This window comes from Apus apus, chromosome 1 (genome assembly GCF_020740795.1).
Source record: "Apus apus isolate bApuApu2 chromosome 1, bApuApu2.pri.cur, whole genome shotgun sequence".
In the NCBI taxonomy this organism is placed as follows: domain Eukaryota; kingdom Metazoa; phylum Chordata; class Aves; order Apodiformes; family Apodidae; genus Apus; species Apus apus.
In genome coordinates, this window is record NC_067282.1 from 182,563,488 (window position 1) to 182,587,160 (window position 23,673).

Genomic DNA, 23,673 nt, shown 5'->3' on the forward strand with positions numbered 1-23,673 from the left:
AGAAATCCTCACGTGAATTTCTGAAATCAGGTCCTTGGTAATGTAGAATTATGGACTCAGGCCTGAAAGGCATCAAACTAAAAGACAACTTCTGAGAAGTGGTCTACAAGTGCAATTTTGCAACTTGGACTTTCTGATGACTGCCTGTAATTCTTTTCGACATAGGGCAAAAGGAGAAAAGATGAATTGGCAGAAGGTTTTAAAGAAATGCTGAGCATCTGTTACTACTACTGCAAAGCACTTTCTGTGTTGCAGTGTCAAGACTGAAGGATGCTGATTGGCACCAGAGGGAAAGGGACAGATAAGGCATCCAAAATTTTGGCAAGAGTTTAAAATGGAGTTTTTTTCCTCAAACTAGAGGAAGTTTCTCATCAGTAAATCCTGTTTAAATGGGAGCTTATTAAAGGAACAGACTCCTTACCCTAGAAAATAACTAAATGCAAAGAAATAAAAAAAGAAGAAATGTAAGAGGCACTGGCAAGTGTCCCTTTTAGGCAAGCAAAATATTCAGAAAATATTGCCAAAAACTCGAAACAAACAAAGCAAAACCAAAACCAGAAAACCAGTACATTTTCATTCCATCTTCTTCCCCTTTGCAAATGACACTTTGAACCCAGACAAAAATTCTTCTGACCCTCTCAACAACCACCCATCATTGCTCAGGCAGCAAGGAAGAACAGAAAAACAAATATTACAACTAAGACAGTTGTTCAGTCATTATGGATAATATGAAAACAATGAAAACAGACTGAAGGCAATTAGCAATTGGTGACACACATTCCAAGAAATCAAAAACATTGACCAGATTAAAGGAAGACTGAAGTTCTTAGGTTCTAGAAAAACAGACAAACATGGCAATACAACATCAGAAATCATCAGAATAATTTATGCTACATATTCAATGCACAGCTCCATGTTATAAACTGTGAAAAATAATGCTTAGCTCATCAGGAATCACATACCTCTCTTCCCTTTGGGAATCCCAGAAATTTGGAAGTGTTATGAATTAAAAAAAATAAAAAAAATCTAGTATTAAAAACCGTGATATACTATTTCAGACATTATGGATTTTTTGTCATCTGCATTATAAAACAACAAACATTTAGTTAAAATTACAATATGAAGTCACCATATTTAATCTTCAGTTTTGAGTAGAGAATGCATGATTTTGTGATCTTGTTCTCAGATATATTTTAATATTGAAATTCTGCATGGTCTGTATATTTGAGTAACATTGAACATTTTTTACAGTAATGAAGGAAGGGGGAAATGATCGTAGAATTATCTTTTTTATTTTCAAGCCGTCTTAGATTAGATTGAAAACATTTGATGAACTGATTTTTCTGAAGGCACATGCAACAGTAAATTTACCCTTCTGAAAAATACCACATCTCTAACTGCAAATATGTAGCACGGAAAGTGATCTTTGAACAGAGATGTTTAATTGTGCTTGTATCATTTGATCTGTTTTTTCTGTGTTCTTTTGCAGAGAAGTCTAATATTCTTACAGTAACTCAGGTCCTCAAAAGACAAAGACAACACTATATACATTTTATTAGGTAATCATTACAGAGTAACAGAGTGTAGAATAGGACCTCCAGGGAATTAATTTCAAATCATCAAAACAGCTGTTTCTTCAGTATAAGATAAAACATCTATAACAAGCTCACACATGACAGATGCAAGCTAAAAACTGGATTCCATAGTGTGATATAAAAGCAGATGTTTTGAATGATCATATTTATAAACTACATCTACTCAATAATTTTTTATTCACTTGCATATTTTCCTGAATATATTTATTGAGTTTTTGAGAACACTTTAAACACAATTTCCTGAGCCTTGGAAAACCATTTTCATAAATTAAATGTTAATAATCTATATAATAATTGTGCGTACCTGGTCAAGTTTATTTTTGCAACGCCTTGATATAAAAGGTAATTCAAAACACTATAATATTAGGGTTGTTGTATCACAAAGAGGAAGACTTTAGAGTAAGAAACATGAAATTGTTTTATTTCGTCTACTTTATAATGACATTTAAAAAAGCAGAAGTTTAAACGCAGTACTTTTCTAATAAACAGAAGAGTAATGTGAATGTGATTATTGTACCCATTTTATTTTTACGTTAAAATAAAGATCTATACAGAATTATGAAAACTAGCATTCAGTTATATTTTCTTCCTATTTTGAATGAGAAGTGAAAAGTTGGAAGGAACAACTGTGTAAGGCTAGGAATGTTTTCCATACCATTTCACCACCTCCAGCACAAAGATGCTTTCTCTATTTTATGCTCTTTAAATTTTCATTTCTAAACCTGCAGTCCATTCAAGCGAATTCAAGTAGAGTTTTATTTCACTTCACGTTTCATAAGCTTCAAGTCTCTTATTCCTCTGTAAATGTGAACTGCCTTAAACATATGTCAGAAAGTAAAGCTAAAATGTTTCTTGACAGAATTGCTTCGCATCATGGGAGAAAAAAAATCTAGGAACAAACCATTCCCTACAGCAAATGCAGTGATGGCCTCACCTCTGAATGATGTTCTTCATTTTGCTGCAGTACTTCGATACAGAGTTCTGCAAGGTGAAGAACCTCTTCCAATTTTCTAGCAGGTGTTGCTTGGTTCATGGTCTCTATATGAATATAAAATGCAAACCAAAATTGCTTTAGTTACAAATAATACTCAACAATAAGAGAAAATAAAGTCAGAAAGGAATAGGAATGGTGCAAAGTTACAGTTTTCTGAGTTATAAACAATTCCATGTGAAGGACAATCATTTAATACAAGTAAATGCAGCAGATCACTAGAAAGAGAAAACATTTAATTCACAGAAGAATCACTGATCATTATAAACATTGTCTAATTTATTATGTGAGAACTAACAGGTGCATCAATGTATTAGATGCTCAATTTCTGCAACAAGCAAGTTCTATTTCTCTCCAAGGTCTGTTCTGTTTCTGTTATTGTACCGTCAGTACAATGCAGTTCTCACTAGAGGATTCATTGCTGTCATCAGCAAGATTCATGAATTTTGCAGCAGTCAAATATTCAAAATGTTTCATCTAAATAAGACACTATGTTTTAGGCATATTTAAAAATAAGAAAAAGTGCATACCTTCATAATTATTCAAATAACTAATTTTATAATAACAAATTATTCAAATAACTAATTTTCTATCTGCTGTTCAACAGTAAAGTGAATCTGCATTCTTTTCAGTACCATAATGAAAAGCAGCACTACAAAATACAGATGTTACAATAGAATTGACACAAACCTACTACAAACTCCACACAAAATAAAACATGGACAAATTCAAAAGCTACAAATTACTCAAAAAGAAAGCAAACAACAAAAGGTACAATAAATGTACCTAAAACTCTTACGGGTCAATTAAACTCAGCTTAGATTTCATTTAAAAAAAAAACAGCATAGGACTTAGGTCCCAGGAAGAGTAATGGAAAATAATTAACCTAATCTAATCAATGAAAGTAGTTTGTCCAACTCCATCATTCTATCATTAGGAGTAACTTCAGTGTTAGCTATTTGAGCTTGTTCACTTAACAAAGCTTTTGTACATAAGCGTAAACCATGGGATGGAAACGATGTTGTACAATATGATAATATGTAAAATATGATCACATTAACCAGGTTTGCAGATGACTTATGAAGCTGGTAACATAAGGTGAGTGATGGTCTCAGGAATGACTCCTATTTACTCATTTTCTGTGCTTGTTCATAGAACTATAGAATGATACGAGTTGGAGGGGATGTTAAAGATCATCTAGTTCCACCTGCCCTGCATGGGCAGGGACACCTCCCACTAGATCATGTTGCTCAAAGTCCCATCCAACCTGGCCTTAAACACTTCCAGAGATGTGATATCCACAGCTTTCCTAGGCAGCCTGTTCATGGACCACTTGAATAGCAAATCACATGAATATTCATCTTCATATGCAGAAAATCCTGCTGACATTTTTTCCCGACTTTATGCATTCATCATGAAACAGACCATCAGCAGGTTAGTTGAAAAACCTACATAATCAACTTGGTGTCAGCAAGACTATCAAACTGCACTAAATATTTTTAACAGCATTTCTCACAAGTCAAAACAACTTTTCAGACATCTTAAAGGCCAGTGGCCTTGTCCAGTTCTTCAGCACTAACACACTGATACACAGTACATTGAATTACATAGCTCTAATGCAATTTTTGAAGAAATACTGGATTAGAATCTTCAGCAAACTTCTACTTAAAGGTGATTACAAAACCACATTGCTTTCATGCAAAATACAAAGCAGGCAAGTTTGGTACTGAAGGATCTAAAAAAATTATTCCAAATCTTACTGAAAAAATCCTATTTTTACCAGGGTGTGTAGTGATAGGATGAGGGGCAATGGTTTTTAACTGGAAGAGGGTAGAATAAAGTTAGACATCAGGAAGAAATTTTTTAGTGTTAGGATGGTGAGACACTGGCACAGACTGCCCAGGGAGGTTGTGGAAGCCCCCTCCCTGGCAGTGTTCAAGACCAGACTGGATGAGGCTTTGAGCAATCTGATCTAGAGGGAGGCATGCACGCAGGGGAGTTGAAACTAGATGATCTTTAAGTTCCCTTCCAACCAAAACCATTCTATGATTAGTGTGTTTAGGCGGAAAAAGTGGATGAAAACTGTACATTTCCCTTTAGGGTGAGTACAGTAAGTTTCTGAATGATGTTTCACGACACGAACGACTAAAAATGTGGGATGGATTAGGCTCAATGACTTCCAGTTTCAAGTTTGCATGAAATTCCCTATGCTATTTACTAGTTTACTCTGAAACTATTTTTTATGTGCTGAAAACACAAATTACTCTTGATGCTTCACACAGATTTCAACAATATTTTTAAAATTATTTTCCTGTAAGATTTATTGATAAGAAAACGTAGCAGAGAATTGCACTCACCCTGCAACCTTGGACAAATCTCTCTGATTTTGTTGCCATTTACTTATTCACAGAATAAATAAATACATACAATTTCATATGGATGGTATATGCTTCCCTACACTTCATTCAGCCTTCGTCTAAAGCTTCCTTTTTCATCTATAAGTTACCACAGCAGCTAGTATTTTTCCTCTGCAACTGAGGACCTTACGCTTCCCAAAATCTAGTGAACGTGTTTCAGATAACCACCATTTAAATGGATGTATAAAGAAGGAGCTACAAAATAATTTGAGAGAAACAGAAATAAATATTATTTCTTGTTTTTTACCAGATCAGTAGTAAATTTGAAATAGGAGTACCCATAAGCTGTTATCTGGAAGTTTTAAAACCTCCAAAACACCTGAACAAAACACTGTGCTTGTCTTTCTAAGCGTAAAAAAAATTCCAGGAGTGGAAATCAGTGCTGTCAGTTTTCTTTATATCCACAATGTCTTTCTTCCCACAATTACCAAGGGTTGTTAAATTGTGTTTACACTGCTCAAACTAACAAGTTGCAGCAGGAGTTGAGTCAGTAAATATGCTGCTTGACATCTTTTAGAAAATAAACAGAAAAAGCCATCAATCAACTGTTTTCAGCTTCACATTCTGCTGAAATGAAAAAGCAAGCCAGGCTTTGCAAATAATGGATGCTCTCTCAAGTGCACATTGTCAGGGAGTCACACAGGTACCAAGAAAATATTGTTAAATGAACTAAGTTAACTGAATAAAATGTTACTGGAATGAAAAGGTGACTGCTTCGTGGACCAATGGAGCCTAGGGCCACAAGAGACTGTCATATCATCCAGTATAACCTCCTGTGTCACATAGGTCAGAGAACTTCTCCCTGTTCCTCCTTTCTTTAGGTCACTGGGATGTCTAAAACCTAACAACAGTATGTTTAAAAGCCAACTTAAAATTGCTTTCCAGAAGAGAGCTTGTCCTTGAAGACAAATGTACAATCCACCTCTTTCTTTTTCTCCTCACCATGTAAGCTATTCCTCATGTGTGTTTAATTTCTCACTGGCATTTGCTGAGCACAGGAATCTGCTGATTAAAGAGGTGAATTTCCTCTTCAGGTATGAGTGCAGTGCAACTAGGAGGTAATTGTCTCCGGCCTGCCAATCTCCCTGCTTGTGGGACTGCATATACCCTTTATTGGTTTTCCCTGTCCAGCATTTCATCATTCCTCCTTTTCTTCAAACAAGCATTATCCAGTCCAAGACACTCAGGACAACCAACCAGTCTCCAGGTCACAGGGTCTCCCACAGACAAATGGTAGGGATATAGGAAAAAGGAGAACTGTGCTGAGACCCTGCTTTCACCTTCACATCCAGACAGCTAGATGGGGCTGGAGACTTCTGTGGTGATGTTGCAGCTTAGGATTTGGTCCAGCTCATTTTATGCCAAAGTGCATAAGGAGCCTGAAAGTGACATCCTATTGATGTAGAGGAGATGACAGGGAAGCCCTGTACTAGAAAGGCCATAATATAATTTGATAATGCAAAGATCTCATAATTTGAGCTGTGTGGGGTCAACTCTGCTCCAGTAGGGCCCATTAATTCAGACTTTTAGACACATGAAAGCAGCAAGATTGCTTCTAGACTTTTATCAAAAGCAGTACAAACATCAATAAACTGGAGCTAATTTATATTACTAGACCTGAACTGACCAGAGTTAATCTGCAACTGGGATAATCCACTCAGAGTTAACTTCAATTTGACTGTACTGGATTTTCCTGCAAATTCTCCCAGAATTAATTCTGCATGAAAAATTAAGGAGTGGACATCTGGAAGAACATCCTATATTATTCTGATTGAAAAAACAACTATAACCTTATACAAATAATGGAATTTAGATTTAATTATGAAGTTGAAACTATTATTTCCATAATTGCTTTCTAAGCATTGAGTAGGATTTTAAATTCTAGGGACAAAAAAACTTAAAGATTAATTACCATTATCACCTATGTCCAGAGAGATTGTGAGATTTGGACAAAGTTAGAATTCATATCTCCTATTCTATAAGCCAGCATTTTATAAAGTGGGTCACACTGTGGTGTTTTCAGTTTTTAAAAATTGATCATAGTATTCAATGGAGTTAGCTTCATGGGTTCAATCACAGATTTATTTGTTTTTAAAAGGAAATCTTTTGGCTCATGTCAAGCTGGAAGAAGAATGGAATAATACATTTGAAGATGTAAAAGCAAAATAAAAAAAGGTAGAACTGAAAAGAGATATAGATTTTTAATTACTGATCAATGACACTTAAATGATGTTTCTTCGTATTCTAGTTTTGGCACCATAGATACTAGCAGTTGATATTTTCTTCCTTTCCCTCATTTCTAATTTCTCTTCAAAAGTGGAAAGAACTAATGCTTTCAGCACTTTCTGCTCCTGTGGAATAAAACCCAAAGGTAATAAACTTGGTAAACTGAAGAGCTCCATGAATGAAGGGACCTTGATAACATCCCAGACTGACAGAAAATTGGCACTTAAAAGTGCAGACTTCGTAACAAACGTTTTTAAAAATCTAATAATTTTAAGAGTCTAAATTTTAGAGAATTACTGAAAGATGAAAATAGCAGGTAAGGAGGAGAGAAAATTGATGTTGACAATTATTAACTTTATAGCCAATTTCAAAGAAATTACTAAGTTGAGGACATAAATTGATCAGAAAACAGAATGTAATTTAATATAGATTTGCAGAAGTAGGTTTCACCCAACTTGTGCAGTAGCTTTTCTTGATAGGATATTTTCTTAGAAAAGAAATCCAGTAGATTTCATCTGTTCTGAATTTACTAAAGCATTTGATACTATGCCACACGGGAAAACAACCACTTAAACTGGAGAAAATGAGGATTAAGAAAGAAACTATGTGTTGGATAAAGAAGCTGCCTCAAGAGAAAGGTGGTGGGTAGTACTGAGAAAGAGCAAAGAAAGTTTTCTTGAGAAAATCCTTAAAGATCCATCTTAGGGCTGAGCTTCAATATTTTCACCAATTACTTCTGAATAAATAGTAAGAGTGCACTGATGACAACGTAATAAAACAGTGGCACTAAGCAGTCAGGTCAAAACACAGGAACAACAACTGGATAATCTCAACAAATGGGAAAGAGAAACAAAATTCAGTATTTGAAGAGGGCACAGGAACGTTTTTGACACATGAACAGCAATAAACATTTGCTATAAACTGGGAACTTGTCAGGTATAAATGATAGAAACTGTGATGACTGGGTTGAATTAGCTTTTCACAGAATGGCTGTGTGCCACGAGCATGACACAGAAATGCAGAAACAAGCCTGCCTTGGGTATATTAGATTAAACATTTCTGGTATAATAGTACTACTAGTACTGGTACAGGCATCTCACAAGGATGACTGCATAGATCTGGTCACTAGTCTTCCATAAGGCAGAATTAAAACTTTAATAGAGAAAGGCTCCTTGATTGATAAAAATGAAGGAGGCTGAGACAAGATGATGAGAGCCTAGAATGTACAAAACAATTGCTGAAAAAAGCATCAAAGGACAAGAAGGCATTGAAGCTGATGAAAAGCTAACGAAGGAGGGAATTATCTGAGATAAAGACAAGGTTTGTGTGCTAAAAAAGAGGAACTAATTTGATTGTGATTCCTATACCTATAGAGCAAGCAGGACTTGAAATAGTCTTCACACGTGTGAAACAGTGAGCAGAAAAGGGGAAAAGCACTGACAAAGACTGGCTCAGCCCAGCTGTTAAGAGGATGTGGGTACATTTAGTAAAGGGGTATCAGGATGTGGACCTAACAATCCACAGTTTCTTTTCCAGTCCTCTGCTCCAAAACTGAAATCAGGGATATTTGCCCGTAGCACCCTCTTTCCATTTAGCTGCAGAAGAACAGAGATCAAGAAGGTGCTATGCTGCTGTGCAACTCACCCGTTTTTGTTTGTTCAGTGAAATGAACATGCATGGAGAGCTTTAATCAAATCCTCTCCAGGTACAATGACTCTCTTCACTTGCCTTCTCAATTTCAATAATGTTTGTAGTGTTCTTCTTAAGTCAGATAGATTCTTCTGAGCCTTGAGGGCATTTACATACTATCCTTCCTTTAGAAATTTGTATGTAATGAGAATGTTAATGATCGATGTCCTTTAAAAGACAGCAAACTGTTAAGTTGCTCCTGACCTTCTATTGTATGGAGTTAACAGTTATTCAACCTATGGCTGTCTGGTGGAAAGACATATTGGGATGACAACTGTAATTTGTCTTTGAGCAATTGTACACTACACAGTAACTATTTGCTCAAATTTTAATAAAATGTATTATCATTCCTTTTATTAAAACTGACTGGCAGAGGGAGCTCAGTATATTCAGTTATTGCACATTTTAAAAAATAATGAGTTAAAAGGTAACTACCTCATAATTAAAATCTTTACAATCTGTCTGTTGCCTCAGAAATGTGTATCCATAGACAATGACAGATACTGCCCTTTTTTCTCCACAGACATTTACCACTTTAATTGCTAAGCCAATCCCTTTTTTCTCCACAGCAAGGTAATTCCCTTGTTCTGGAAAATTTATTTCTATGTAAGTTTCTATCACTTCTCTTAGGCAATGACAGCAGCACTTGCAGAGTCTGTTACTCCTCAGCCATTCAGATTTCAAATAAATTTAAATGTGGAAAGCCATTCATTTCTGAGAAGGAATGAATGAGGTATTTCATTACTCCATGTGTGTGTGTTAATGTATATGTATAAAATAAAAGTAAAAATATGAATTCTGTGTAAGGAAGGCCATCTATCCTATGAAGACAGGCTGAGAGAGTTAGGGTTGCTCAGCCTGGAGAACAAAAAGTTCCAGGGAGACCACATAGCAGCCTTCCAGTACCTGAAGGAGGCCTACAGGAAAGCTGAGGAAGGGCTTTTTACAAGGGCATGCAGGAAAAAGGGAAATGGTTTTAACTTGAAAGACAGTAGATTCAGATTAGGCATTAGGAAGAAATTCTTCACTATGCGGGTGATGAGACACTGGAATGGGTTGCCCAGGGAAGTTGTGGATGCCCCAACCCTGGAAGTGTTCAAGACCAGGTTGGATGGGTCTTTGAGCAACCTGATCTAGAGGGAGGTGTCCCTGCCCATGGCAGAGGAGTTGGAACTAGAAGATCTTTAAGGTCCCTGCCAGCCCAAACCATTCTATGATTCTATCTTATTGGAAGGAGAGAAAATAAGCCATACACAAAATGATCTAAGAAGTACTTCCAGGTAGTGAAGTCTCAAAAGCAGCATATGTGTTGAAATTAAAACAGTTTATACTTAAAAAGAGATTTTCATACACTGATGCTGTAATCATCTCCTTGACAAATCATAACTACTATTTTGCTGCAAACTACAAGGGCATTTGATGAGAGTTCTTAGTTCAAAATTACAATAGTAGGTTTGCTGCTGTTCTCCCCATAATGGCAATTATACTGACTGGACAGATTAGGTACTCCATGAGAATTTCAGCTGTACATGTTGTAAGGAATGACATGCTGAACCCTGTTTAACTGTCATTGCAAATGTACTTTTTATTGAAAAAAAGCTGTTCTGTATTTATAATAGTACAATGACATGGGAGCGGTATATAAAATGTCACCCTGACTGCAAATGAATACTGTTGATGCAAGTGCTGCTTATACCACTGTGTCTGCCATTAAGAAAGTAACCATCATCTTCTGGGAAAGCATTCAGAGTCTTGTTCAATTGTGATTGTGAAAATGAGAGCACATGGGGAACAGACCTGGGAACCTGGCAACCACACTGCTGAAAAAGGATTCTCGCAACAAAAAGAATTTGCATGTTGACCTCTGTATTACCTAACAAGGACACTCCTGCTATTCAAGATTCTCTGTACAGTATCTAGTGCACAACTTATAGGGTAAATAATAGTTATAACGAAATAGTTTTCGTTCTTTTCCACATCAACACAATATATAGTATTAGGGCTAAGCATCTTGCACAAGTTCGATGAAATCTGCAGGAGTTTAGATAGTGATGCCAACAGGAACAGGACTTGTCCCTGTTAGCCAGGCTAAAATATAATTCTTAGGGGAGTCCTTTCAGCTCCTTCACCTTTTGCATCAGAGAAATGTGTTCAATGGGATACAAAATTCTGATGGAACACAGACTATTTACTCCTTTCAATAAAACTAATTTTTCTGAGTTGTCTTAATTTTCAGCTGCATTTTTAATCAGAAGTGGAATTTAATGAAGCAATTAAATTATATTATATTACAGCCTACAAATCTCTGGCTTCACCTAACTGACACAGTGAATTTCCATTTACTCACTATATGTGATAGGCTTTGCTCTCATCCATTCTCTAATATAGTTATTTGCCAGGTCACTTAAGGGATAGCTTTGCTATCCTATCGTAAGAATGTGGCAATAATTTCATGCATAAACCTAATGTAAAATGACTGAAATCAGTTACAGTTGTTTTTTTGTTTAACTGTATGTCATCTGTGCTTAGTGGTCTATATTTCTGAGAAAAATAAGAATAGCAAGCATGGGTGGCACAATGAAGATTTGTACTTGAGGTGATGGGCCTGAGAGAAAAGTGTACAGCTGAAGTTTAAGAGCACGAAGGTCAAAGGACACAAACACTAGTTTTCTTATTTCACAAATTAATTTCAAAATTTTTATAAATGTCTAATTTGAAGAGATATTTTCTTCAATACCTACAGGTGTAAAAATACTAAAGGGAGTATTTGTGCTATCTAGCTTTAGGTATCCTAGTGAAACTCTCTTAAGAGTGCCTTTGTATTTGGTGGTATGAGATAGGTCCTTTCACAAAGAATTTGTTGAAGGAGCTTCCAAGCTCTGTGAATCACCAGCTCTACGAATTCTCCTATCAAGGTCTTAACCCATAAATCCAGTAGTCCCATTTTAAAAATGGATACTATTTTTGCTGATGACTATGAAACTTCATTTCTCTAAATGCACAAACTGATCTTGAATTTAATAGTGAAACTTTTCTGCATTACTTAGTTGCAGCTCCTTCACAGAAACTACAATTGCATCATATTCCAAAATATAACATTATCAAAATTGCTAAGAAATATGCACATCATAGTTAAGTAATAAAGAATACATGGACTATACTACATTAGAATAATTTTCATGTTCAGACAGGTTCTGGTCAGTATCTTGATACTGTTGAAATCAACAGAAACAAAAAAACAACAGACACAACCACACACTACATCTGTAATACATGCAGACATGCACACAAATAATAATCACCTGAATCCTTTTCTGCTGTTGCTAAACAGAAGAGAAAAAAAAAAAAAGGGAAGAAAAACATAATTACAGAAATACAACTACTTTAGTTTCATTAGAGTAGAATAAATATCAAATAAGGAGGTAAAATCTTAAAAACTTGAGTATAGCAGTGAGAGTTCTGACAGTCAGCTCACCCAAGTGATGGGTTTTGCCAGCTGAGGAAGAAGTGGTGTATGTGTTTAAGATAGTATATTTTATTTACTAGTTCTATAGTCTCTATTTTAGGCTCACTGCCTGAGTGTTCATCCATATTGTGTCTGGGAATTTAGAAACATAAATAACAGTAAAAAGAATACAAGCATATTATTTTTGTTAGAGCCCTCTCTGCAATTCATCTTCTTAGGTAGTTACTATAGTTGATAGCATCATGCAACAGTTGTATTTTGACTGACTGATAAGATGTTGTTCACTGAAAAAATATTTAAACCCCCCCCCAAAAAATCCCAATAATGTGTGACAGCTACATTTGATGACATCGGTAATGTTAAAAAGAAAATGACTGGTTTTTGTATGCAATTTGAGGAGTAAGCAGTTAATGTAAACACTAACATATATTCCTTGCAAGGGAAGAATATTATTTCAGTGCATGGATACAACAATGCTCCCAAAACCCCTAAAGAAACAGAATAGAACCTACTGATGAAAACTATTACAATCTTATTGGTAAAAATGTAGGATATTTGCAATGACCTAAGTATAGAAAGAGGCCAATACAGGTCTCACTGCTACTGAAAACCAATGCATTTAATTTTCTGATGCTATAACGCTGAAGCCCTTCACTTTCAAATGGTACTCTACTGTCAGAAAAGTACTCAACTTATTTCTTGTTGAGGTACTAGACTTATATATTCAATTAACTGTTGTACTTTGGGTTTACAATTACATGCATGTAAAACTACTTACAGAAATCTAGCTGTATTTCAGCCAAAAGACAAAAAGAAATTTGGAAGTCAAAATAAGCCACGGAATACAGAGCAGTTTTACATGCTGTTCCAGCTTACTGAAGTGTTAACAGTATGCATATTTTAACGTGCAAAATATGCTGCTCGCAGTGCAACTGCCACAATTATCTAGGATATAGTTAAAAATCCTGGGCAAAGATGTATTTTATTCATCAGTGTAAAGAACTTTTCCAATGCAATTTAGTATCAGTGTGTTTAGCTATCCTTTGCATGTTTTTGTCACCTTTTAAAAATGCTTATATTTTTATACCCATTATTTCAACAGGTTTGCTAAATACTGAGCATCAAAAAAAATCCCTTTTATGAATACAAAAAGGTGAAACCTAAGGAAAACTGAATTTTTGCTTTTTCATTTTCCAGAATAGATTTAATATTCATCTTTCTTTCTTTAACACAACATGGTATCATCATTAATTATGATAAACTGGTTACTACGATGGTTTCATGTTGTTACTCTCATGATATAATATTGGTTGCTATAGTGATGAGATGGGTTTTTTGTTAATCATTTGTGAGATTGGCTTACTCATGTTTTTCAGAGAATTTAAGCAGAAATGAAACAATGAAAAAAGTTGGCTTTATAAACATATATATATAAACATATGAGGCTTCTTCATTTTGCTGTTATGATATTTCCTCTAGTGCATTGCTAGAAAAACATGCTATGAAAACACACTATGCATAAAAATTGTATTTCTTAAAGGCAGAAATAATCTTTTATATGTTTTCCTGATAATTGATTCTACTTCAAAAAAACCCAAACAGTAGTATAGATGTGCACATACTGCTTTCTACTCCTGAATATATCTGTACAGGTATAACTCAAGCTTTCTGCAATTCCTTGAGAGTAACAGATGTGTCTTGACAAGGCAATTGACTATTCTGACTTTCTTTTTGCTACACAAAAGGTTTACAGATATTAAAATGACACTGTTTGCCGGCCATATTTTTTTTTTTTTGAGCAAAATGTTAATTATTTTTACAGTATACATTCTAGAACATATGTAAACTCTAGAAAAATTTCTGATTACCATTAGATCTAGTATTTTGTCCCATTAGTCCATTCAGGAAATCAGGATGTAATTGAGGTTTTAATGATTAGGTGATTATTACATATCTGACAACACAACAGCAAAAATAAATAAAGACTTCTCTCTCTGCCTGCCTTATAAGTACATCAGAAAAGCATTTATACAGTTTTCAAGTTTTCAAGGTACTGTTACTGCTGATAAGGAAAGAATTTCCTGTCAGGAGTTTAATTACTAGAAATAGTTAAAGAAGTAAAAAATAACCCATAAACAATGTTTTAGATTTATGAAGAACTCAAAAGTAAGAACAAAGAGCAACTTAAATTAAGTAGTCCTAGTCTTCCATTCAAACAGGGTCCCAGGAGGCATATTAAAGCAATGAATAGGAAAAAGCTCCATAGTGCACCAGCTGAGATTTTAATGAGACATTTCCCCTTGCTGTGGAAGGGGTTTGTTCTCAAAAGGGAAAAGGCTGCTCACAGAATATTCAGTTAACAGGCATTGTTGGCTTTTGCAGCCACTTTGGCAGTTGATTGCTGTACTAACCTTCTATTTTGGCATATTCTGTAAGTCGAGTGTAATTGATCAAGGCAGCCTTCTCCAGACATTTTCTAACCACTTTCTTCACCTCTTCTGCTGGTATGGGAGTGGCAATATCTTTCATTAAAACCTGTGCCAGAGACAATTATACTAGTTGGTTACACTCAATACTCAAAGCCTAAAGAAAAGGATAAAAGTATCCTAAAGTTACTACAGATCTGATAATACTGAAGGCAGAAATCCAAAAGGAACTACTTCAGCTAATGGAACTAGGTATTTGTCTTTGAAGGTTTCTGTTCAACCCTGATTTGTCTGCCTATATGGTATTTATATATAATACTCCTACTGTCTGGCATCTTGCAGCATGCCAGTAAGTCTCTGTTTCGGTGCCACCAAGACCAGCATAACATGAGAATTCCATGGATGGGCTGGAAAATGGTACCAACTAAACCTGTGGAAATTTGCTTGGTTATCACTTGTGGAAAATCTTCCGCCACTGTGTAACTATTGACTCAATAGTGCATAGGAGAAACACCATCAGAGCTAGTTCATACAGACTTGCTTTTCTTCCTCAGTAAAGTTATTCAAATTCAGCATGTCCTTGCTGTGAAAACTGTCACCTATCGTAGACAGGGGAAATTCTAAACTTCTGGCGGAATGTTTCATTATGGAAAAGCAGAAGAACAGATCCTAAAATCTTTTCAAAAACTTGGAAGTTTTTAAAGCTTATTCATTTTAAAAATATAGAACTTCGATAGAACGGAGCACCTGTTGCAAGTGAGGTAAACTGAGAATACATATCTGAGAATATATGCAACATTATATACTATCTTGCTAACACTGAATGTCATAATCAAAAAAACTGAATTAATATTGTTAGTTAATAATTCACTACCATTTTTACTTTAATTCTATACTCCATTAAGTTTCAACGTGTAGGTGTAAACAAAACTCCTGATGTTTTTACCACACTTCAATGTAAATAATAAAATTTCACATCTTAAAATTGCTTCTACAATGGATCTTCATACAAGCTACACACATAAAACACATCTAAAAACTACTAGTAAAGCGAGAGAGCAAGAGATGCAGTGTGAGGAATGATATGGTAGAAAACAACACAGGTTCATCAACAGGGAAGCTATTAGGAAGACATAGTTGCAAAGCAGGTTTCTTCCATTACTCGCATGCACATATGTCATAACCACCTTTGTTAGCATGCATCTTTGTAATGAATAACTTCTGGGTTGTCAACAAGTACAAATACAATATTCCAAAACTTTTATTCTGGATCTGATTTTCTTTTCAAACTTTTCACAGACAGGTAAAATGTTTGTAGCCCATTGTGCATCCACAGGTATAGGCATGTACACCTATTACCAGTCAAGACTGACACTGGTGAAGTCTGAGCCCCAGGCAGACAGTACCTTGGCCATTTGTAACAGCAGGAACAGTGAAAGGAAATGGCTGTTTCACATAATGCAAAGGAATCTACAAACCACTACTACCACTGAGATTATAAATGAAAATAAACATATATACCCAGACTCCCCATGTGTTTTTGAACATGGCAGGTGTTTTCAGAGAGACAATCTCCGTCCACAGAGTCTTCTGCAGTGCAGAACAAGTGACATTCCCTGGGAACAGATGTCCCTGATTTTGGCAAAGCTCCCACAGACTGAGATCTAAGCTTTTTTTAATTTATACCTTCATCAGGCTCCTGCTGATACCATTATTCTGGAATCTCTGCTGGAATTTAAAGTTTTCTTTCCTTAGACATGACTGAGATGCTTTTACCATTACAAGGTCTTCTCCCTTCCAGTCAGTATAAGCGGATTTGCTGGGAAAGAGTTTACATTTATTACTGCCTATATCAATTCTGCTGCATATAGTTTTTCTTCTTAAATTGACTCAGATTATGCATTCATGGAAAATGATTTGGATTATATAGATGCTTTTTCAATGTTACCTATCAGTATAGACATCAGCAGCATAGAAGCCATACAAAGCAGGAAAGGGGGGCTGCAGAATAGATTTGTACTACAGAAGTAATGCTGGGAAATCTGAATTATTTATGTGACTTCATTTCAAGCCACTGTAGTGACTCTCTTTTTTATATAAGTCCTACATAAAACAGCTGTTTGTGTCTGTGGAAGATGTTGAGAAAATCATCTCCCAGTGAACAATTAAAACTAGTAGTGGAATACCTGAGAAGACCTTAGTCTACTTCATGTAGCCTGAAGCAAAAAGAAAAATGCAGGCTTAGCAATCAAGCAGAATTTAAAATGTGTTCTTAGCCTTACCCTTTCAAGTAATGAAAGTGTAGCTTTTAAAGCTCCTTCAGGACGTCCAAAAGGGAAACAGTATCTTAAAAAGTTATGAAAAAAAAAAAGAAAAAAAGCAGAAAAAAAAATTATCAGAATTATAATATCAAATTTTATTTGAGATGTAATTGTACGCAATTTGCATTAAATTATGTTAGTAGAAGACTTCCATACATGAAGTACTAATGAAAGCAGAAGGTCCCTTCAGCAGTCTACCACAGAGCATATATATAGCACAGCAGTATCAACCCACCTGCAGCTCAGGCCTAAATACAGAAAAAATACAGATGACAAAAAGCACCACTTCTACTTTTTCAACTATGAAGGATATTTAATGGTCTCTTATGAGCTTAATTGTTTTCTTCCTCGGGGAAGGAATGACATGTTTCTCATGTAGTCATGACAGCTACAGGAACTATGAAGTACCACTCTGTTTATTACAGAATGTTTTAATATTGGATTAAGATAAAATGTCAGATATTTAAGTTTCTAGAGATACATGGGAAGAGAGGCCTTCAGATATTCCATAATTGTTGCTATTATATTATAAATAGCTTGGAAAAGCATTTCATGTTATCTTAAATATTATCAGCTATAACTTAAATCATACCCACTCTGTCTGGATATTTCTAAAATTATGTAAATTAAAAAGTGATCCCATTAATAGCTTTGTTTTTCATTTTTGTCTCCTGAATGATCCAATGTACCAGCTCAATGAAACTACAATGCTCAAGCAACTGTAACGTCTCTTAATCCTGTCTATAAAATCTTGCTGGGATATCCCCAGTTGGAAAAAGGATTTTTGTACTTTGCTGAGATTATTTTTTTCTTATTATTATTCAGTGACAATGGCAGTCCCATACTCGAATGTTTTCCAGTAGTAAAATCTTTTCTAATGATAAAAGGATTCAGAGCAGTGAATTTTAGATATACATTTTGTTTAGCCAAAATAAAGCCCTGTAAATGGGGTCAAAAAAGGATTTCCTGCGGCAGTATTTGCTTTGCCTCATTTTTTTCTTTCTTGCTGTGCGCTAACAATTTTTGGGGACAGGCTAACAAATTAGCAAAGCAGATTCAATGCCCTTTAGGTGCTAAGTCATCTTAAAATGGAACACATCTTTAGGTGTTTTATCTCCTCCTCCCTTTTCAGTACATTTTCGCAATCCTTGACTTATCTTTTCCATTTTTGATTCCTATCAACTTCTAATGGTAGTTTTTGAATAAATGTCACTAATTTCTTGATTACAGTTAATATTTCAAATCCAAGACTTCCTTCCGGTGTTTTCTGCAATGTAAATAACATAATAAGCTTACAAAACTAAAACAGTTCATGATGCAGACATAAGTCTCACAGTAGAATAGAGATTACTTAGTTTATTGCAGAGACAAAGTGTTCTGAGTACAGCAAGGGCAGTAAGCTCATGTGCGCAATTGGTGCAAAGAGCTTCTGCCAGAGAAGAGTTGTTTTCTAGAGATAAACAGTTGAAAGAAAAGGATATGTTCACAGTAGAGGCCTAAAGGGACACTCAGCAGTGTCCTCTGTGCTGCTGAGGAGGCAGGGAAGCAGCATCTTGCCGGCAAGGAGAAATGCAGCCTCTTACAGAAAACCCCTATGGCAGCAGATTTCACACTGTCTTGGCTGTGGCAAGGATGCTCCCACAGCTAAGGGGATCTTTAAGGACAGAGAGATCTAGATCATGACAGGGGTCAATTAAATTATTAGACATATGGACAACAGGGTCTGTGACATCCAAGAGCAGTAAGTTGTTTCCTGGATACAAAGGTAGTGGACCTCAGGAAATGTTTATATGTTACCTAGGGGAGAAGAGAGAAGGAGCAGCACTCATGGTCTACACTAATACCAGTAACATCCAGAAGTGAAGGAGAAACATTCCAGAGATAAAATTCACATAGCCAGGCAAGAGGTTAAAATCCAAGACCCTCGTGGCAGCTTCCTCTGAATTACTGGCTCTTCCATATTTAATGCCTGAGAGGTTGGCAGAGTAAGGTAAGGTTGGCAGAGAGGTAAGATTACAGTGAGGAGAAGTTTCAGTACCTTAAGAACTGGGAAACATTTTAGATGAGAGCCACCAGCACGGGATGGGCAGTACGCATCTTAATTGTACTGGAGCCAGGCTGATAGCAATGAAAATGAAAATTAAAAGGGCCATAGGGGAGTATTAAAACTGGAAGATGTGGGTTAGCTGACAGGCATGGGAGGAGAGCATCTTTTTCAGATGGGTGTGACCTAGTGAGCTAGTGTGATGTACCAGATGTTCTGTGCATCTCTGAAAAGGCAGGAAGAGAAAGACTCTTTTCAGTTAAGCTGTCCACAACGACAGCTCAACAGAGCATGCCATGTTAAGGAATGGAATGAGTACAAAGCTTAGAAAGGTTTTGACATACTACAGAAAAAAAAAAGAAGTGCTGGTGAAAGCCCTGAAAGCCTGTTCCACAGACCTCCTAATTAGGATGGTAAGAGTGATTAGTAAATGTTAAGTGAGATTAGAGGAGCTCCAAATTGATGAAAATAGTAAGAGATTTCAACTATACACACGTGCACTTGATCAATGTCTCATTAGGATGAGACATAATAATATTTTGGGACAGTTTTGAACAGGACGTAGTTTGAGAGTTGCAGAGCAGGAGAGGTGCTTTGCAGTAGTGGTCATAAAAAAAAAATAATTTAACAATGTAGCAAAAGAGAACAAGCGGAAAAAAAATCAGTACATTCAACCCCCAATAACCTAGTTATGAACAGGACAGACACCAGCAGGAACTAGACACTCACCTTCTCAAACCAGAAGGGCATCCAGCAATCTTATAGCCAGCCTTGCCTAACAAAAGAAAGTTGCCTCACACAGGACTATTTAAACTTTGGAACTGGTTGTCATAAGGTGATAGAGAGACAAAAAATTTATCATGCCATTTTTATGCTAAGCTTCATAAACCATCAATTGATAGAAAATAGAAGGAAATATCACTTCTAGTTTGCTCTTGTACTCGTTTCCTAAACATCTTCTACTGCTATTGACAGTCTTTACATGTGACAAACTATAACATTTTAAATGCCATCTGTCAAAGATATTCTCTACTCATGATATTTCTAACCAGTACTAACCCAGAAACTGCTATGGCTCAGACATTTTCATTCAGACAACTTTCTTCGTTAGAGTTATAGAAAGCTTCATGTTTAAAAGCATTGACAAAAATCAGGCCTATGTTCTTGCACAATCTTTTCTGCCATAGAAAAATACAACGCACATGATACACAAAACCTAAGCACAATCACTTGTCTGAAGAAATTATTCTATATTTATTATATTCAAAATTTGTTGCAGGTAATGTATCTTGTTTTTACTCCAATTGTTCAAGATCAAAATTCCACACCATGAGAAAGTTCTTCTAGAAAAAATGTAGTATTCATTGAATAAATTATACACTCACCTGAAATGGCTTATTTGGTTCTCTAAAAGGGAGGAAAGTCTGTCCTTAATTTCCTCAAACCTTTCTTTCTCCTCAACAGATACTGTTCCAATTCCATCTGGCCTGTAATATAAAATATTTAGTATTTGTTGATGTCTCTTTATGCTGATTTATCTTTGAACAGTGATCTTTACTTTTAAAGCTTTCAGTTAACATGTGTGCTCACTCTCCCCTTTCCTGTTGCCTTGAAGGATAAACAGTAACTTGTGAAGAGTTAAAGAACAGACTGCAAGTAGACAGTTTAACTTTTGAGCTGAACTTTCAAATTCAAGTCCTAGTTTTCTACCTGGTCCCAATATGAACATAATGTAGTATATATTTCTTCTACATAATTCCCAAATATATATAATAGCCTTTCTCAATAAAATTAGTACCATTGGTGCAACAGAGAGGCCTACTCGGATCTTGTTGAATTTCAGCTCCTTGAATCTTCCATATATTTTCCCAGAGGCACAATAGGGCTGAAAGTTATTGTAATATAAAGATGGCTTTTCTCACTGTAGTGAGCAGGCAACACCTAGGCACCCCCCTGCTTAGAGTGAGTATAGATTTTTGATCCCCCATCCCATATTGCTAAATTGCAGCATGTGACCAAGGCTTCCACATAAAGAGAGCATGAAGATGCAATAAATTAATAGTCTTTAATAAAAAAGCACTGGCATTTTTTTAAATATGTAAGGTAAGTCCCAATCATTAATAATAATGCTTGTATTAAATACATTAAGCACACATATAAAGTCTTAGCCTAAAGATGTAATTAATGTATTTATATTAAGATAATGACAAAATTAAAGAACTTTAAACACACATTTCCCGAATGGTATTTTTGCCATGCAGTCACAACTTCCCCCCCCACAGCATACTTTAAAAACAAGTATCTGAAAACTTCCTGTTACTCTTTTAACTTCCAGCTCCAGGGTAACAAAACCACCACTGCTTCCCATCTGAGTTTACTACCCTGATGTTAAGTGTGGATCTAGCCTGTACCTCTTCCAGGACCTCCAAAACTGCATCTCAGTGTTTCTAGAACTAAGATCATTGCGGCAAAATGACATAAGGAAAGATAGCATCAGTTCGCTAAATTGTTACTTTAACTTTCTTCAGTATACTTAAATCTTGGAGAAGTTGCCACCTGGTCATGAAATAAACAATTCCCTCATCCCTTAAATCACTTATATTTGTCTGTCACTTATGACTGTCAAGTCAAGATGGAAAGAATGCCTAACCTCCTTAAATTATCATGAAGACAATAAAAATCAGATATGGTGCAGATATGAGTAACCAGGCACATCAATATACTGCTGTATAAATTTGATGTGAAAGAGCAAATAACGTATCTTCTCTCTTTTGATGGGTGCCAGGATACTTTACCTCAGCCTTCTGACAGATGGAACAGGTTCAAACTTAAGTAAATTGCACTGTCTCATTTCATTGTCAGGAGAGATTGTGCTCTAGAGTGATAAAGTAAATAGTTCTGTCATAATAAACCTCGCTGAGGCATGTAATATATATGACAGAAAAGACCTAGGGGTCCAGATAACAGTAAGTGAAAAAGGTGAGCCAGCAGGATGTCATATCTGTCAACCTGCACTAAGGCTGGGATCACTACATACCAGGGACCTGTCACTTCACTGAGTTTGTTGTCACACAGAACCTCACTGACAACACCTAAAATTTTCAGAACTGTTAAATATATTTTCAGTGGATCTTTGGATGGAAGAAAATGTCTTGGAAGAAAAAGAAAGAGGACAGAAAAAGGTGTTAGAAAAATGCACTTCCTATAGCACTGAAAAACTCATCTCTTGAAAACATGCTTTTAGAAAACAGCACAAACTCTGAATCCTTACTTTGGTTCTTCCTGTTAGCCTTATTGCAATAAGCAGAATATAAAAATGCATATTTGCAACACAGTTATGAGACACAGATTGTGCTGGTTATAAATTTTTGCTGCTCGTGGGAATGTCCATCTACTACCAAGAAAAAGGAATCCACAGAAAAAAGAATCTGACTCTGAGATGAGCCGAAATAGAATAAATGCATGAATAGTTTCAAAATTGCCACTCATTTTGTCTTCTACATCTTTTTCTTTAATTGTTTTGAAGACAGCATAAAATTCAATAGCTCTATTTTGAGCTGGTTATTTTTATTTACAAATTACTGTGCCTGCCTAGAAAATTATACTCAAGCAGTTATTTGCTTTTCAAAGGTTTAAGTCATCCACAAACTATGCCAGAACTATTTTGCAACTAAAACCAACAACAAATGTGTTTTCCTACTACCCCAAATGTTATGGATAATTGTTTGGGTTTTATTTTTTAAATTCAAAGCTAATATTCAGCTTTCTTATTGGAGCCTGAGATCTCTCTTCCAAGAACTCAGTCAAAAGAAGTGATGGACTGTCTTCTTAAGAAGTGTTTTTATTTTAACATGATCTTCTCAAGAAGGTAAAGGGTGAATGAATTTTCTTTCCTCCACATTATTTTCCTCCTTATCCTTCAAACTGCTTTTGGGATCAGAGAACTAGATGAAACAATGAACATTCAAAACCTGAGTAGCCTTCTCTCTCTCACTTATATTATTTTTCCATTTTGTAAGAACTCTGTCAATTGGATTTGGATTGGCCTGTCTTGTCTGCTTAGATCACAATCTAACTGGCATAAATGTAATGTTGTCACTGGACACATCTCAAATTGTTTAATTCACTCAGACTTAAATACTAAAAGATAGTTGATCATAAGACACCAAAAATAAGAGGTTGACCAGAATTTAAAAGAAAAAAAACTTTTACCGTGCAAATCTGACAAGATTGATGTCCTGATGGCAGTTACTCTAGGGAAGCAGACTTATTAGGTGGTGAATTTAGGTTTTTCTCAGGGAATGGACTGTTTTGCCTCACTAGATACAACTCCTTAAGTCTTGGAGTTTGGAGTATCCTCTAGAAATATTTTGACATCTAGAGGTCTTAAAACTGGCAAAAATTTGCAGAGGTCACTTGATGCCTTGTAGGATTACAATTTCTGTGACTAGCTATGGCACATGAGATAAAAATGGCATTACAGTTCCTAGGGGAATTA

At 35.7% G+C, this 23,673-nt stretch overlaps 1 protein-coding gene across 11 annotated transcripts in view; it reads right to left on the minus strand.

The window, feature by feature from the left end:
• The window catches only part of CADPS2 (calcium dependent secretion activator 2), a 278,668-nt gene that overhangs the window by 61,608 nt on the left and 193,387 nt on the right, over positions 1-23,673 (minus strand). For 7 of the 11 annotated variants that reach the window (XM_051609529.1, XM_051609520.1, XM_051609556.1 and 4 more), the window contains 5 exons: positions 20,561-20,662; positions 17,093-17,156; positions 14,796-14,919; positions 12,221-12,241; positions 2,530-2,633 (listed from right to left, as the gene is read on the minus strand). In XM_051609529.1, coding sequence (XP_051465489.1) covers positions 2,530-2,633; positions 12,221-12,241; positions 14,796-14,919; positions 17,093-17,156; positions 20,561-20,662 — 415 coding nt within the window. The remainder of the gene's footprint in view (positions 1-2,529; positions 2,634-12,220; positions 12,242-14,795; positions 14,920-17,092; positions 17,157-20,560; positions 20,663-23,673) is intronic. The other 4 variants (XM_051609547.1, XM_051609537.1, XM_051609587.1 and 1 more) reach the window with 1 other exon arrangement.